This window comes from Thunnus thynnus, chromosome 1 (assembly GCF_963924715.1).
Source record: "Thunnus thynnus chromosome 1, fThuThy2.1, whole genome shotgun sequence".
NCBI classification, from domain to species: Eukaryota; Metazoa; Chordata; class Actinopteri; order Scombriformes; family Scombridae; genus Thunnus; species Thunnus thynnus.
In genome coordinates, this window is record NC_089517.1 from 9276185 (window position 1) to 9294971 (window position 18787).

Below are 18787 nucleotides of genomic sequence, written 5' to 3' on the forward strand. Positions count from 1 at the left end.
GAAATTAGTTTTCTGATGAGAAAAAATAATTTCACCCACTAAGGTTCAAGATTTGCATAATATTACTGTAGTTACTGTTCATTGTGCACAGCACAATTACAGCATGATTGGGCCCAACCCCATTTGTACTCTGTGGTAGCATAAAGGACAGGGAAACAATGACAAACAATAGATGCTGGTAGATGAGTTATTATTAATCTGTCCCTTCAACATCCTGTTCTGTGTCTTGTGCTGCTTCCCTGTGGTTACGTGTTGCATAATAGATTGTTTCACTTATTCCTGTGATTATCAATGTTAGCTCTAGACATATTTTTTCTTCTTAAGTCCTTTAAAACGTGCTTGTGATGAAGTTCTATCTAAATAAATAAAATTGTGAACTGTGAAGTGAAATAATAGTTAGTCTGAAGGACAACAGTCACTATGAGTGGCGGCGTGATAACACAACAGACTCCATATGCTCCACTGAATCTTTGATGACAAACACACTGTGACTGGAATGAGGATAGACAGAAGGGGGATGCTGGGAGATGTAGTTGACTGGCTTGGAGAAGCATGCAGCTCACTCGATAAAAAGGGCAGAACCCACCTTCTCCGCTCCCCGGGCCGGCCTCTGTAATTATCTCCATTAGAGAATTTAGCCCAAATACTGCACACAAAACCCAGAATTAGTGCCGCGAAAAAGGTGGACAGAGAGAGGGACACCGGCCCAGACACAACCAGTCTGAACATCAACCCATAACACAACAGACATGCACACTCAACATGGCGCCAAAACAGAGAAAAAAAAAAATAAAGTAAGTAAGAAACAAAAAAGTAAAAAGAGAAATAGGCAGACAGAGAAGAGAAAAAGACAATATGTACTGATGATGGTATCAACCCTGAAAGTGTTCGATAAGATGACTAATGCAATGTGTTTGACAACACATTCAACATTTTACAAACAGTACCAAGTAGGAGCTGTACATAGCTCATACTTTGTTGCATATCTATATTAGTAGCCTGATGTGAATAACACTCAACAGTCCAGAAAATGTAAATCTAGGGCAACGGATGGAGTTGGAGTTGTTTTTTCAGAATGTGTACATGACTAAATTCTACTACTAGACATAAATCTTGTTTTGAGCACAAAAACAAAAAGGTTATCTTGACACACAGTCATAAAAGGACATTACAAAACCTTTGATCTTTTATGGGTTATGTTTAAAATAGTGCGTGACCTCTAAAAGGGAAGGAAACACAAAACAATGGCAAGCCACAAAACAAGCAAGCAAAGCAAAACACGCATGAGAGTAAGGAGTCGGGTGGGAAATAAGATTCCATTCACTGAGGACATCTCTTTCTGTGAATGTCATTCAAACACACATATATGTAACTGTATTAACACATTAATTAAGCAAACACGGTTAAAAAGCGACTGAGCATCCTTCTTGCAGTAGTAAGGATGAGCAGATGCCACACCAGTAACAATTTGTCAGTCACAGAGGAAATCTTTTAACTAATAAATGTCTCCATCATCAAAAAGACTCCCACCAGTCACACAGAGAGGAATGGCAAAGGAACAGGGGCGGGGGGGGGAGGCATGGATATACATGAATGACACTAAAGGTGTATCTTCTATCTTAGTCCTAGGCTGAGATATAGGGTGTAGGATAGGTAAAGGTCACTTCAAGGATAGATAAATGCCTAGTCAGGGGGTCTAAAACAAACTATCACACCAGACATAACATACCCGGGCTGTCAGGGTCATCTGAACAACAAAGACAAAGCACATCAAAATCAAAAGGAACAGAACATTTATTTCTATGGCAGCTATTCCACATGGAGTGGAGCTATTGAGTTAGATTACCATGCTTCACCTGTTTTTTCTCTCAGTTAAAGCGAAAATCCAGCCTAAACAGAATTCATACTGGCCTTGTAATCTTTGAAAAGAATTCATAAATATTAGCCACTAGCAAGTATAAAATATTCAATGTCATATCCTCTTCTATCTTATATCATGTATCTTTAGCAAAACATGACTTGTTTATGCTGTGCATAGTTTACCTTCACTGGTACAGTTAATACATTCATAAATAGCTGAATATGAGCATCAGCTGAGACTGTGGTTGGATTCTTTTCTTTTTTTTTTACTCAGTATTTCAAGCGCATGTAACTGCTGTTTATATGATCTGACATCAATATCTGAGTCCTAACACCCATAAAACCACATGTTCTGCAGTTGGTTTGGATTGCTTTCTTTTTCTCAGCTCCTACTGTTTGCTTGGAAAACTGCATTTTCACACTGTTTTGTGACATTTATCACTTTGCAAAAGACACCTGTACAAACATTAGTTCATATAAGTTCACTCCAAACATAGGTTGGTGCATGAATAACAAACTCAAGCCCCTGACATAAGTTGCATATTTATGGGAAAAACTTGCTCATCTCTTAAGACGGAGAACAAGTTGCAAAACCCTGGCAACAATAAATGCGATGTCTGTTTTTGAGTGGATTTTTCCTTTTAGACTTCATGAGAGAAAAACTTTTGTTTGATATATCCTCAATATTCTCCTTTAAAATAGTGCCATATCTGTTTGGCAATCCAGAGGGAAGAAAGTCAGGCTATAAAAATATCTCTACAAACCTGCTTGCTCCATCTCCTCCTCAATATCAAAATCAAAATATTCTTTTACACATAATTTAGAAAAAGAAATGAAAAAAAAAGGCAGAGAAGGACAGAAAGTAAATTTAAATGTTGAAATTTAAAAATATTGAATAAAAATACTATGCTTTTAAGAAATGTAAAGATGCATGGTTTACTTTTTAGTGAATAAGTAATGCAGACCATACATAGAGCTATAACCATTTTAATACTTGTTAATTATTTATAATTCATCATGGTATTCAAGTGTAGATAAGTATAAAGTAGGATTTAAAAAAAAAATCTCTTAATAAACATGTACATGACTGCAACCAATGATGAAGCCAATAATAAAAAAAAGATGAGTGGATCAGAGAAACAAAGATGTTTAAGGCAAATCAGCGCATCTCCTTTTTTTACTCTTATCCAGTAACTTCTCACCTCTCCCTACCTTTACGTCCTAATCAACACATTTTATGATCATGTTTCTTATTACCCTTGAAACCACAAATGCAACAACTGGGACAGAGAATAAAATGACAGAAACACACCAGAAGAAAGCTGAACAGATGTAAAAGTGGTCAGTTCGGCTGTGTTGTCGTACCTTTTAAACTCGGGAAAGGCGTCGATTTCTCCCTCGCTGCTTTGTTGGGAAGAGCGAGATTGGACAGGCTGAAACTGGTGCCGTGGTTCTTGTAAAGGTTGCCTGTAGTGAAAAAATGATAACATAATCAGAAATAGGAACATTTTAATGATCATGCAAAAACCAAAGGCATCATAATTCAGCGCTATTCAACCTTCATATAAACGTTGGTGTGCTATCAATGAGAGAGGCACAAATTTCTCTCTTTCAGTAACAAGAGGCTACTGACCCAGCTGTCGGAAAACAAATTATTAAATTGAATAGAGTAAATATGTAATTGGTCCATATCCACAATTAAAGACTCATCTCTCTAAGAGTAACTTAACACTAAATCCACTTTTTTGGGTTAGTAAATTCTATGCACAGTCTATTTTATCTGATGATCCTTGTCTCTTTCTTTTCCAGAGAAAATCAAGTAATTCTGTAGAGTAAATATGTAATTGTCCATATCCACAATTAAAGACTAAAACTTCCTATAAAACCAAACCTTCTGATGTAACCCATCTCTCAAAGAGTAATTTAACACTAAATCCCATTTTTTGAGTTAGTAAATGCTATGTACAGTCATTGCAACAGCAGTTCTTTCTTTCTTTTCCAGAGAAAATGTAGTAATTCTGTCCACAATGTACAAGAAAAAGTCATATTTATAGAATACGTAAACTGGGTGTGTTGAATCTAAAATGGGGTGTTAAGAATGGATGAACGTGATCTCACAAGTACTTTTCTCCAATTCTTCATCATCAAAAATCACTCCACTTTCTACGTGGCAAAGAAATGGCTGAAAAAAACAAACAAAATGACTTCAAATATTCTTACTAGCAAAGGACATGAGTCCTCCAAATCCATCATTGCTGCTGTTGGAAATAGTGGAGTTTGGCGAGCTGTTGCGAGAATCTCCCTCCCCGTCAGACTCACCGGGGAGCCTCAGACTACTGGGACGTAAAGGACGCTGTGCCCTTGAGAAAAATAACCAGAAGACATTAGCGGTGCCTCACAGACACAGTAACATACACATAAAATATGGGAAACACATTCAAGCATTCAAGTCACAACACAACATCACACCACCAAAGATTCAAGACCACCATGAATGGAGAGATTAATATGACATGCTGGGTTTTGATATTGAACATTGCATGGATGGTCAGAGAGCCCATTTGAATGATGATGATGCATTCATTCAAGTGATGAACAAGTATAACACACTTGTTGCCATTGAGGTTCTGGTTGAATCGAGGGGTGTATGACTCCACTTGCTCTTCTGCATCAGGGTCATCCTCAGAGGGGAAGCCATACTGAGGCTCAAAGTATGGGTTGTCATACTCTTGTTTTTTGTTGGCTGGGTCCACCAGGCCAGCTTCAGCTGGAGCTCTGAGGAACGGCTGGCTGCCCAGTCCTGGGACAGGATTCTGTAAGGCGGCACTTGGTAATGCCTCCATTTCAGGTGCTTCCCCTTGCTCCTGAAAAAATATCAGCACAAGGATTAATCTGTGGTTTTCATCAGGATTATATCTATTATTTCAATGTGTTAATTCTGCATTAAACTCTAGTTGGCCACATTAATTCGTCTGATTGAAAACATTATGCTTCATGTCAAAAGTTAAGATATTATAGTAGTGAAACATGAATAAGTATGCAAATCAAATTATTAATCAAAATATTACATATTCAGTTTCTTCACTTAGCCTAAATAAGAAATGAGGAAAAAAAACTACAATTTTCACAAATGATTTGAGGCATCACTCACATGGTTGACCCCCTGGATGATTGTGCTGGGACTTGAGCTTGCAGTTGTGCTGGAGCTTGAGCGAAGGGGTTGTCCATCAGAAGGTTCGGCAGGTCCGTCCCCACTGGGTGGACCCTCCGAACTCTGGCCTTCCCTGATGTCCTGGAAATCTTGAAACTCGACCTCACTTGCATCTCCAAGTGCAGCATGGGTATGTGGTTCTAAGCCTGCGTCAAGGTAAAATACAACAAGATGAATGTGGTCAGCATGTATCTTGTAATAACAAAAAGAAATTACAAAGGAATCTCACAAGGGGGCATGTAAGCTCCAAAGTCTCACTTGACAACAATGGAACCACAGTCAGTGACCGAACAAATGATTCATTTAAACCTTTCACTGTCAAACTTACTCGGCGTGTCTCCCTGGATGTCTCCTTGGATCATCTCACTCACAAGGTCTCCAAGTGAGGAGTAGGAAGAGCTGGAGTCATCGTATGCCTCACTGTCACTTCCACTGCAACAAATTACATTTCTCATCACCAAAAGCTGACTGACGGCAAAGATTTGGTAAACCTCATAAACTCAGCTAAGCAGACTGAAGTGAATTGTTACGATGACAAGGATCTGGTTCTTCCTTACCTGTCTGTGGGGTCAGATTCGTTGCCCTCGTCCTCTAAAGGACCAGCCATAGCCTCAACCAGCTGGGAGCTTCCATCGTACACCCGGTAGACCACTGGCTGTAGCTGGTGAGCATACCACTTGGGTTTGTCACCAATTAAGGAGGGGTCAAACACATCTGAAACATGTGCATAGTGTAGAGTTAACACTCTTTACTTGTTATAATGCACTTTATGTAATGCAAAGTCAGGCAGGAAAAAACAACTACTATCATCTTGTATGGAGTCTTACTGTTATGTATCCTCTGAAAGGCGAGATTGGTGGGATTCAAAGCCCACTCTCCATAGAACTCCACTGCCTGGGTGTGAGACAGTTTATCTGCAAAGCAAGAACGCCGTGGCCGAGATGCAAGAAAAGACGACGACTGAAAAGCCACCACAGGACGGGGGAAGAGACGCAAGGTCCGAGTGTGCATCTGGAACCCCTGGAGAACATTCGGGGAGTTGAAGAACCGTACCATGGCAACCCTGTAAAAACAAAGACGTTATTTTGCTTTAATATTTCTTTATTTTCATGTTGACAAATGAATTTATTTTGAAACATGACAAATGGACAATAGCAAGACACAAGGCTTACCTGGTGGCTACATCCACAGAATCAACATCGTTGCCATAAATCAGGGGGTTGAACTCCGTGGAGGATGGCGAAGCTTTATCTCGTCCAGGTGGGAGCAGGGGTATCTCCTGACCTTCCTGGAACTTCTCCAGGTTCAGAATGGGTTGGGTGTTCAAACTCATACTGGCCAAGGCCTAGAATAGGTGGCAGTGACACAAATTATAAACCTTGCAGGGGAGCTAGAAAGAAAAAAAGAGCGCTGTGATGAACCACTCCCACGATTGGCATCAACATTTAGTTAATATTTTTACACTTTAGGGGACATTATATAATCATTTGCCAATGAAAAAGAGGGAAAACAATTCAGCGATTGCCTGCTAGAAAGGTGTCTAGTTTAAGCGATCATATTCAGGGGTGATCTCTCTGACTTGCTGAGAGGAATCTACACATACTGTACATCTCTAATAAGTATCTCTGCTGCACAGCAGTGTGAAAAAGGAGTTTGATATAATGAGGTAAAAAATAATAAATGAATTTGTGCCATTTTCTCTTGCTAAATAATGGGGTCCAGGCACAGACTTTCCCCGGTTTCACCATTTACTTTCACTTCCACGATTTCACTTTTTCTCTCAGGATGTACAGTAACTAGGGCGTTAGATTTGTGCATGTTGATGCCTGTGGTGGGTGTGTCATTTTGGAGAGGAGGAGCACAAGGGAAGTCAGTCACTATGCATGGTTTGCTTTGAGGGAACTGCTGCAGACTCAAGTGTCAATGTTTAGCTTAGCATAATGGAACATTAAGTTGCTGGGTCTGGATGAATGTTAACTTTGTCAAAGTGATTAGCTTCATCATATCTTGTTTTGGTTACAAGAACACTCACTGATGCCAAGATAGATGCACGCACATTCAGTCATGCTCAAGCCAGAGCTAAGCAGTGTATCAAAAACTGGTCCGCATCATTCTGCGACACTGTTATGCATTTTATTCAAGTCTTGAGAATAGAGACAAGTAGTAGAGACAAGCAAAAATAATGTGAGAGAGAAGATATCCGTGCAGGGGCATTACACATTCCACAGGAGGAGAAATGAGTAACCTTATTTTCAGAGGAGAAGATCTGCTTTTGGGTGATCACGGTCAACCTAACCAGACACTAGGAAGGGGATAAGAGAGATGCGAGGAGAGTCACATGAAGGCCTGGGATGATAATTTAGTGAGTGACACTGGAACAGCACGACGGAAGGGTCAGAACCATGGCCCTTTCCCTTTCTTTTCTTTGTCTCCTTTCAACAGTACTTCCCTTTTTGTCAGTTTTTGCTGACAGCTATTAAGTCTATTTTGGTGCCACCCAAATGTGAGTCAAAAAGATCCTACTTCATGAACAAAATGCTCGTGTTGTTTTTGATTTGTAGGTGCAAGGAAATATTCCTGGCTGTCTTTCAAATCTATGAATTTACTGAAGAAAGGAGATAAGAAAATATTTTTGTGTTTGTCTTGAAAACGTGATGGACGGCCAGTAGAGCGAGAGAAGAACAGGGTGAAGAAAGAGAAAGTTTGGGGGAAGAAAAGAGCGAGAGAGAGAAAGAGGAATACGAGAAAAGAACAGACTTTTTTTTTTTTATGGTCAACATGAAAGACAGTGAGAGACAAAGACAAAGCAATAATGTAACCAAAAACCAGACTTCACCTTTACAATCCAGCCACTAAAAAGACACATGAAGGTCATCCATGATGACCAACTGGGACGAACCAGTGGTTACGATGGAATGGTGATGACAGATACAAAACAGCAGATCTTTTCAGAAACACAGATAAAATACTTGCACGTTTAAAACACCTGTAGCAAAAAAGCCTTAACTGTAGCTCCTAATTGTTCAAAAAAAAAAAAAAAAAAGTTGGGTGAACAGAAATAATACCACAACCACTTTATAAGTAAATAAAGGAAATAAATCAGTTCCTAGTTGGAATTGATTTATTTTAGTCTCGAGTGCAAGTATTTTCAGTGACTCTCACATCGAAAGCATTCTGCTTTGGCATCACAGTCTTCAGATAATCAGTTAAAACCATCTCCAGTGACATTTTCTCCATTCACAGATATCAATAGTGTGTGCTTCTTTCCAAATATACAACTGCTAAACAGAGGCTTTGCACATTCCTACACACCAGCCTCTAAGTCACACATCCGCACACGGGGAAAGAGCTCCTAATCACACACAGCAACCGAACCGGCTCTGATTCAAGACATATCCAACAAGACTGAGTGTATGTAAGGATATAAACCTCTAGATTGTTTGAAAAGAGCATATGTGACAAGTGATGATTTGCTTGTATTTAATGAAAGAATAAAATACAGTTTAAGAAAGAGTGAGTTTGAGAAAGTTTTATGTATTTAAAGTTACTAATATAACCTAGAAAACTCTTACCAGCAGAAACCAATTATTTTTTGGAAAGGACAATATTAAACATAGGTTTCAGTGATGTCTCTGTGCCATTTAAACATATGATTAAAAAGTGAATATCAATTAATTTTAGAATCTCATTCAGGGTTATAACCCCGTTCCTCTGTTGGTCTCACTTCAAAGCGAAACAAGTGGAAAACCAAAAGAAGGATCTCATTCATCACTGGCATTTAAGATGCCTATTTTTGTTCAAATAGAGAACTTGTTCAATTTAAAATTATAATTAATTCATACCCATTTTTACAAAACGAGGAGAAACAACCTCTAATAGTTTGGCCATGGCCGACAAGAGCACTGAGCAGTCAGGTTTCTATATTTGCTACGCTCTATAGGATGTGAATGAACTTGGGAGAAACATGTTAATGGTGTTGATCACAGTGTGGAAGAAAGGATAAAGAGGGGGGGTGTTTCCATGAATCAGAACCAGATTCTGATGTTATGTAAGATAATTGGGGTTAGAGGGAGTTAGTTACTACCAGTATTACTAAAGGTTTTGCTGGGATAGCAGGGTCCAAAGATCTGATTTTACCTCCAACAGCTAGAGCATGCAAAGAAAACGGGGGCGTGGGGGAAGGAAAGAAAAAAACATTTGTTTATGTTAGTGCACTACAAAACCCATTTCCAATGCTCTCACACTCTTTCAATACAATACATACAACTCTGCTGAAGTAGGAAGCCCCTACTCTTCACACAGCTGAAAGAGAAGTTTTACGTTTATATATAGGAGTAAAATCACGTAACAGTCCTAAGCAGTACCTGGATTCCAGAAATGTCTCTGCAAATGTCTTATATGTACCAGTATTCTCACTGGTTTTGGGCAGAGCCCTGACTGACTCAGCAGAATCAGAAAATGTTACACTGATAAAAATCTATGAGGCCAAAATCAGACGTATCACATACAGTACCTGCTTCAGATGTTTCTTAAGCTCGCCGGCTTCAGGCTCTGGAAGAGGTGGTAGAATCTCTGCATTGGTGGGTGCTATAACCTGCAGATAAAAAAAACGAGTCAATTATACTCTAAATTTATTTGAAAATCTAATTATACAAAAATACATGTCCCTCCAATAGCATACCAATTAGCCTTGATCTGTAAATTTAATCTGGACATCTGGAAACAGGCAGAACACCGTGTTGATGTACTTACCTTGCTGCTGTCAAGGTCCACAAGCCACAGATCATCTGGCATTTTGAAATCAGATTTGTAGAGGAAGAAGCTAGCTGGCACACCTATAATGTAGGGAGTGGGGGCAAGAAGGAGCTGTGCAGAGGAAAAAAACAGAACAATCAGTCACAATTTGATGTTGCCTCAACAGAAAACATTTTCAGTTAAAAATAGCATGCGTAGGGCGCTCCGGGAGCCTAACGGTTAAAATACATAGCACATAACTGCGACATCCATGGATCAATTCCAGCTGGGGGACCGTCATTGCACATCATACCCTTCTCTCTTTCCCTAAGTTTCCTGTCTCTCTACACTACATGAATTTCCACTGACCTGTTTTTATTTGTGCATAAAAAACCTGATTGGAAACAACAGAAATTCAAAAAAGTCAGAATATCTCGAAATGTTTTTACGCTTGGCTGAGGTGGAAAAAGTATATCGATAAAAACAAAACATGAAAAAATGCAATGGAGTGGAGACTTAATGAATACATCATGATGTAAAACAAAGAAACAAACGAATGCCATATTTCCATCATGTTTTCCACTTGGTTTTCCATCATTTGAGGTTTGACTGTTGACGCTCTTTGTAATTACATCGTCCCATTTGTTGGTTTGCAATTGGTTTAATGGCACCAGACTGGAGAATATATTAGAGACGACAAATGATTATCTTGACGATGCCAACTCCAAATATTCGCATAACAGTGGTGGATGGAAACTGATTAATTCACATTTTCTTTTGCTAATTTTCTCTAAATGTGGTTACAATTTGCATTTAATATGGATGGAAACTTGGCTGCCATGACCCCCAAACCCCACAAAAACATCTTTACTGCTTGGTAAAATTAAAGATAAACACATAAATCATCTAATGACCAATGATGAGTTTTACCTGTTCAGCTGAGGCCATGCATGTCGGCAGTAAGGGGATGACGGGGAACATGTACTCCAGAGGGTAGATCATGGCAACAAAGGCCATTACACTCATAGACAAAGCGTTGTAATCTCTGGATTGAAGAATAACCTGAGAAAAGAGAAAAAAAACATAAAACATGACTGAAAAACACAACAGGCATAAAGTACATAGATGTAAAAACTACAAACGTTAATGTTCATAAAAACTGGTGGGTGTTTATACAGTCACATTTAAATAGACGGACGATTGGACAAATAATGGTTTGTCCAGAGCAAGAAGTCTAAGCTATACATATTTCCTCTTTTTGACCATCAGATAAAAAAAGGTGTGAACACGATTTTACCTTGAATTCATAACAGCAATATTAAAAACTGACTTTTATGAAAAATTCATTTGGCAGCATTGAGTGCTCGACAGGAAGTGACTCTCAGCTTCTCAGTCATTCTGCCTTTTAGGCAGCACTTAGTTCAGCCCGACTGAATTTAATGATGTATTGAATTCTTCTCCAAAAGCCTAAAATGACTGAATACAAGACGTGACGGCAGCGTCTCCCATAAGTTGAGAATTTATTCGTTGTGATGTATAAAGTGCGGGTGGTCCGCAGACAACGGCAAAGTCATGATGTAACTAATAACTGCTCATGGATGCACTATTAAATCTGACTTTCTAAATCAATCTACATTTTAAGATGCAGTTCCACACAGACGTTGACAAAATGAGAGGGGGGGGAGGGATATGTTAACACTGAGATTGACAAAAAAAACAACTGAAAAACAGGAAAATGGCCTGCAGATGTGAGCCTCAGATTTGATTGTGGGATCACTGTAAATGAGTCTGTGTATCAATTATAGCTGCAACAATTAGTCAGTTAATCAGTTAGTCAATCAATTGGCAACTCTTTTGATAATAATCGTCATTTTTCAAGCAAAAATGCCAAAAATTTGCTGGTTTCAGCTTCTCCAATGAGATGATTTAATGCTTTTCTTTGTCAAACATGATGGTGATCTGATTTTCTTTGGGTTGTGGACTGTTGATCAAACAAAACAAGACATATAAAGACGTCACCTTTAACTCTGGGAAATTATAACGACATTCTTCACTATTTCCTAACATCTTACAGACAAAACAATTTATCTATTGAGAAAAAAAATCTAAATAATGGTTAGTTGCATCCCTAGTATCGATGTCACTGTAAACTAAGAGCAACAACAGAACACTACACCAGCAGCAGCCAAACAAGGATTCAGTTACATCCCTGCTAATGCTTCTAGTGTTAAAGATAAGAGAGACAGAGATGAAGAGTCTTTCCTCTCAGTCATACAGTGAGTGCGCTATATGCAGGCTCCTTTTTTACCCATCATGCTTTATCCCCATCTCACTGAAATGGCATCAGGGAGACTATATCAAACAGAAAATGCCGGGTGAAGGTCACTCAGGGTATTTCTCAAGAGATCTCAAGTTTTTTGTCCAGGCGGGGACACGCAGCTGCACTCCAGAAGAACCCATTGACCAACCACAATATACTAAATATAGTTTTGCTTCCCCTTGAAACAATCACTTCAGCCTTAAATAAAATCCCAAAGGTGATTTGGTTGCAATCTAAAGCAGAACACACTGCTCCTCTTCCTGCTTTTTTTAAAAAACAGTAAGGAAAACAAAGAAATAAGCCTCGGCGATGATCGATAAGAGACGTTTCACATCCTGTGCTTACCTTGTGCTCTAGCAGGACACAGCTGAGAACCTGCAGACAGGCATCCACACCCAGCAGCTCTAAGGGCAGGTGGAGGGGGAAGTCGACCATGGAGAAGCGGGAGTTGTCAGGCAGTGCAAAGGTGAGAGGCCGTTTGAGTTCGTGGGGAAGCATTTCCACATCCACGCGCCTCTGACCCGCCACTGGCACAGGTGAACGCAGCAACCGGTACACCCAGGATTCAATCTCTCGCAGGTCTGCCAGCAGCTGGCTGCCTTTCTCTTCCACCGACAGCGCCCCGGTGAACACTCGCCACATGGTGTCCCTGAAGAGGATATGAACAGGTGTACAGTCAGACCTCTCGTTAAACAACAGTTTTTCCTTTATATTAATAATTAACTTGTCATTTTATCTTTTAATTTATGAAAAGGTGAAAAAATAGTGAAAATGCCTTATAAAAACAGAGCAGTAAAAGCAATAATTCCTCAACTATGAGAAGCTGGAACAAGTGAACGTCTGGATTTTTAGCTTGATAAATGGTTTAAACAATAGATCTATTAAAGTAGAAAAATGTGAGTATTTTGTTAATTGACAGTTTGAGCACTAGCTGAGGAGGCTCAAAGGATCTAAATGAAACACACCACAAATAGAACATATTGTGATATAAATACGAACATAAGAGAAACTCTTACACTGCAACAAACAACAGGACTGAAGTCTTAAGACTAAAATTATTACAAGTTTCTACAGTGATGATGGGGCTTCAACTGATAAATCTTAAAAATATTTTTTTGTGATTAATCATTTAGTCCATAACGTTTAAGGAAATAGTTAGAAAATATAATAAATTTACAATCATATAAAACAGAGAAAAGCAGCAAATGATCACATTTGAGGAGCAGGAAGCAGATTCATGTTTAAATAACAAACAATCATGTATTAAAATTGTTGCCAATTCATCGTCTATCAATGAACTAACTGGTAAATCAACTAATCATTTCAGCTTCACTACACTGTATAAAAACATACTGCCATTATATACAGTGACCCTTTTATGAAGGCCTTGTTTGTGCATCTATAATTTAAAAGGTTTAATCAGTTTCTCAGTGAAATGTAGCATATGCTAAGCTTTACTAATAACATTTATTGACGTCAGTTAACAGTAATTTTGGGGTTAAACATTAAACTAAATCATTTGCTCATTTTATTTCTGTAAACTGCTTCCATGAGGCCTCGGCAAACACCCAGTGTAATCAGTAATATGATGAGCAAACGAGACCGAAACACAGGAGAGGCTCTTCAGTAATTGTCGAAATATTGATGTGAAAACCCTCCACTCTACACACACATGGTGCCATTAAACCCCTTTCTAGAGTGTATACTTAATGTGTGTGTGTGTGTGTGTGGCAAGGAGGGAGACAAATCATTAGTCCTTTGGAGCCCTCCCACCAACTGCAGCTGCTACCCGAAGGCAGCCAGAGACCTCAATCTGTCAGCGCCGCCGCAGCGCAAAACGCTCGCAGCCATTATGCCAGTGCTCTCCTCCTACTGTGTCATTGCCACACCACATTTCAACCGACCATGTCAGAAAAAAAAATTATTCTTAGGTCTGGTGTGCTCAGCCTCTGGGTTGGATGGCTTTTTTGAGGTTGTCACATAAGCCATAATTCTTTAGTGATGATATGTGAACGGACTGCACCGTTTTTTGTTTTTTTTTTTATTATTTAAAGAGAAAAAATATCAAGGTATGAGATTAACTGTGCATTAGACATTCCTACATTCCCTTGTAGTGATAAAGGGGGGAAACGCTGCACTGGATTTACAGCTATAAATAGATGACTGTGAAGAAAACATGTGCACCTTGAGAGAAAAACCAACATTCAATCATACCGGGCCTACGCCAGCGTGAAGTGACAGCCTAATTAACACTTTGTCACTCCAAAATTGCAATCTATTGTGTCACCCATGGCAACGATGTAACCTAAAGAGCGCTGCAAATACTGCCACATCACGATAAAATGTCACATTAAAATTATAACAATAAAAACAATATTTACTGAAGCTTGACTAAAATATGAATCAAGCATACCTGCTGGTTAAATTAAGAAATATGTTTACCTCTTTACATCAAGTCTAGTAAGAAAAAATAATGATAAATGTGCTAAATACACCATCCACCTCCTGCACGCAGACTTTAATTTGAAGATTTACAATAGCTTCACTCTTTGCATAAGTTAAAAGCAGCTCATGTATTTTCAGCATATCCAACTAAACTCTCAACACCATCCTTTTTTAGTAACATGTCTGACATGTCTCTATAACATTTAATTAAATATTGATGTAATACAATTCAGTCAAAACAAACCGGATGAAACTCATTGTGGATATTTCGGTTGCCATTATTTATCATTAAGGTGGAGTGTGACAGCATAAAGCGTACTGTGAAAACATGACATGAGCTGCAGATGGCCTGCAGAACTGCACGGAGCCACAGACAAAGGCTCTTGTATTTATTCTGTAATACAAACATACACATAACAGGTGGACAATAAGAGAAGCAGATGGCGGAGGATAGAAGCGGTAAGAAACACTGTTAAAGCAACACATTTATGCTCACTGTTTGCAAATTTTCCTTGCCTTGAAAATTCAATTTTAAAGCAATTTAAGCGTTGGAGGATTTTAATCTAATGTATCCGCCCTGTGTTTTAGTGGTCAGTAACTAGCATGCGATGCAATATCAGCATAAATGCAATGATGCTATTCAGCTACTTACAGATGAGGTCTGGTAATACCAAATTTATTTTCTAGTGTTTTCAAGTTGTACTATTTATTAATTCAAAAGAATTTATAGCTGTGCATCTACAGATTTGTCACTGAACTACTGCTTTTAACGAGACTAAACCTCCCCCTTACCTCCTAAAGGCTGCAAAGTTAATTACATCCAATAATACACTACAGAGGTGTTGAGGGAATGAACGATGTACTGAAGGTTTTAAAGGTGTGTGAGTAAATGCCATGGGTTCATTAAAATCAAAGGTTTTATCCCCTTGGTAATATGAATGTACTCAGCTAATTTCATGGAAATCTTACTATTGATTTTGAGATCAAAGTTGACATTTAGCCCAAAGGTGGCGAAACAAAAAATGTCATGGTGTGTCAAAAAATAGAAATCATCTGGCAAGTGTGAATATACCCGACAATTTCATCACAATCTGTCATCAGATTCTGGCATTTCTGATGTACAAAGTCTGTTTTCGTGGCGCCCCTGGGACCCTGGCTGAGGATTAAGTGGTTGTTGTACATTTGGTTAACCGCCACATCTCCGATAAAGAGCAGCAAACAGCCGCTTCCCTGAGGTTTACTATGGGAACCATCTGGGACACCATTTACACCTTTTAAACATCTGGCTAGAATGAGTCTAAACCCACCTCCAGATGTGGTTTGAACAATCTGATTTCAATCCATCTTTAAATCTTCTCTAATGCATTTTCACTTAGCTTTTGTAAGATCATTTAGCTGTCTGATCTGAGGCGGAGTGAATGAAATCACATCAGCTATAAGATATTAAAAGCCTCACCTCTGGGTGGCGCGGGGGAGCCCGGCACGCTGTGTTAGCCTCTGACTGCAGCAGTCCACCAGCCTCTTGAGAATATATAGGCATTCCCTAAAGGTAGAGAAGAAGGGGTAGTGGCTGAGTATGCACAGCGAGGTCAGCGTGCTGTTGCGGTTCCTGGCTGCCATCTTAGCCGCGCTTCGTCTGTGCTGCGGGGATTTTCCGGCATTCGGCTCGGCACCCGGTTGTCCAGTTTCTTCTCCAGGAGCAGGCTGGGGCGCTGACTCGGCGTTGTTAGGCGGCGCTAACGTGGAAGCCGGGCCTCCGCCGCTGCCGTCGAGCCCCTCGCTCGTGGTTTCCGCCCCTTGTGCTGCCGTCTCTGTGTGACTGCTCTTGTCCCCGCGGGTACGGTGATGGCCTCGCTGAAAAGAGCGGTAGAAGTTGACGCAGATTCCATAGCGAGTGATTCCTGAGTCCTTGTCGGTCAGAGTGAAAACGAATGAGGAGTCGTCACGCAGGCTGACCCTACGCTGGCGTATGCTCAGGCAGCCCTCTGGTTGGCAGAAGAACACCACGTCTGGTGGGAGTGGAAAGTCGTGGTGGTCTTCCAGTGGGTAGCGGCGGAGGAGCTGTGGGGTCTGAGCCACACTATCACTACTTGGTTGCCTGGAAGGAGGACGGACAAACATTTGTTCTGTTTTAAAGCAACACAGACAAGGCTAAACATATTAAATAATAACCAGTAATACATAGTTATCTATCCAAGATGTCTGTCTGTATATTGTAGTGCTGCCCTCCCATTGTCTAACTCATATCTATTTATATCCACATGTAAAAAAACAGTTTTGGAATCAATTAGAAACAGTATTTAAGTGATTAGTGAAGCATTTCATAAAAAGGAGGGATGAAAACCTTCATTTGATACACAATTTACAACGCAGAGGCTGACAAAGCCATGACAGTAGTCTGGTGGTTACAGAGAGAGAGAGAGCGTGTGTGTGACGGTGAAAATGGCAACCGGAGCAGGAAGTCTGAGGTCTGAAGCTGTGAAAACTGCAGCGTGTGTACAGTTCACAACAGTACTGTACAACTCCTCAAGGCCCAAGCCAAGTTCCTGTATCTTGCTCGCCACCCAGTTGAAGTAAAGGGGGTTAGCCCCGAACCTAGCGACGACTTAGGCCCACGTTCACTTAAGGTGGTCTCCTTTAAAGTGGACTAGTTATTCACATGTTAGTCACGATCTCAACCGCTTTTCTGAGTTTTGTGGAAACCCCGACACCAGACAGTTTTCTCCTGTGGCTGCTGTGCTTCAAACAATGAGCTATTATGCTTCATTATGCATGCTCCATCATATGGGAGTAACTGCTGGAACGACTCAAAACCACCAATTTTGAAGTGTTAATTAAGTTAATTAACTCTTGAAACCATCAAATGTCAAGACTGGAGTTTTCCAAAAATGCCAAGTCACAGCAAGCAATTAAGACACATTCAGACCAACAACAGAAATGTGACAAAACCATGTAAAATGGTTTTAATGAGTGGGTGAATTAATGTAATTATGTGTTGGTTTTGAAAACAATATGTACAGCCTCCCCTATGACTGAGCTGACTGCAACATTCCTTTAAACCAAAACTATTACCTGAAGCTACATTATGTTCTTACCTTGCTCCGACCACCACCAAGTAGTCGAGAAGGCGAGGGCACATTTTCTTTTTCTCCATCTTGGATTGACCACGTCCTGTGTGTCACGGCATCCAGGATATATTTTCCCTCTTAAGTCACTGCTGGCTTTCCATTACAATTTGGAAATTTCGGATATGAAGGTGAAACACAGCTCCTTGGTTGTCATCATGATGCTTCAAAAACAGACAAAGTCAGACCTGTAACACAAAAAAAAAAGATTACAAAAACATGGATTAATGTTTTAGATCATGCGTTTCTATGGCCACAATGAAATAAGTACAAATACATACATGTAATACATGTATTTGTCCCATACCGTTCGGTACAGGATGTTCAGCTCGGTAAGCGACTTCCTTAGTTTGGTATGCTTTGTGACCCAAACAATTACTGTCAAAATAGTTTAATAATCCACTTACTCCAATGTGGATGTATGCTAGCCAGCTTAGCCAAGTTAGCCTGGTTACCCTGGTCACCAATGCTCATGTGGCGTCACTGCTGTCGTAATGACAAACAAGAGACGTGAGCTGGACAATCCTCCCATGACATTGACTGCCTTCCAGGAGAGACTGGCTCAAAATATGTGTTGTTATCCTCATATTTAATGATAGTGCGGATTCCCCATCCCCCTCTCTCTGTGATGATAGGCTTTTCACTCCGCCTTTGATTGAAGCTGTTCAGAACAAAACACATTTGATTTCCAATGTGGTCGGATAACACGTCGTTAAGAACCTGTTCTGAGGAACCATAAATCGAGTTTCAGCATCACAGAACAGCAACAGCCATCAGCCAGGTGTCCTTGCAAGAAACAGGAAGGTTGTTTTCCTCCACTGCAGCACAACTAAACTGTTTCAGTAACAGTTACAGCCAATGAGCCATTGTTGGATGTTTTTTTTTAAAGTAGGAGACCAAAATATTATTCTCTACCTTTCATTTTCTCTGCTGTATTGAAAACCGTGACTCCAAAATAAAAGCACATATCGAACCGTAAAGTTTATGTACCGTTACCACCCTACTGGTGACTGTGGTGAACCCAATTATATAGCAAACCACATGCTTTTTTGCAGGTCACTAAATTGGGTTACATATGGTATCATGATGTTG

The 18787-nt window shown here is 39.8% G+C and overlaps 1 protein-coding gene across 15 annotated transcripts in view; it reads right to left on the bottom strand.

Annotated features, from left to right (window-relative positions):
* The window catches only part of madd (MAP-kinase activating death domain), a 52327-nt gene that overhangs the window by 25801 nt on the left and 7739 nt on the right, over positions 1–18787 (bottom strand). For 7 of the 15 annotated variants that reach the window (XM_067576448.1, XM_067576520.1, XM_067576077.1 and 4 more), the window contains exons 2-15: positions 17666–17883; positions 16027–16668; positions 12471–12774; positions 10736–10867; positions 9824–9937; positions 9585–9665; positions 6244–6416; positions 5899–6134; positions 5629–5785; positions 5400–5503; positions 5012–5217; positions 4471–4724; positions 4081–4220; positions 3226–3327 (exon numbers count right to left, since the gene is read on the bottom strand). In XM_067576448.1, the coding sequence (XP_067432549.1) occupies positions 3226–3327; positions 4081–4220; positions 4471–4724; positions 5012–5217; positions 5400–5503; positions 5629–5785; positions 5899–6134; positions 6244–6416; positions 9585–9665; positions 9824–9937; positions 10736–10867; positions 12471–12774; positions 16027–16668; positions 17666–17724 (2704 nt within the window). In that variant the 5' untranslated portion in view covers positions 17725–17883. Of the gene's footprint in view, positions 1–586; positions 647–3225; positions 3328–4080; positions 4221–4470; positions 4725–5011; positions 5218–5399; positions 5504–5628; positions 5786–5898; positions 6135–6243; positions 6417–7316; positions 7374–9584; positions 9666–9823; positions 9938–10735; positions 10868–12470; positions 12775–16026; positions 16669–17665; positions 17884–18787 lie in introns of all 15 variants that reach the window. The other 8 variants (XM_067576005.1, XM_067576235.1, XM_067575680.1 and 5 more) reach the window with 3 other exon arrangements.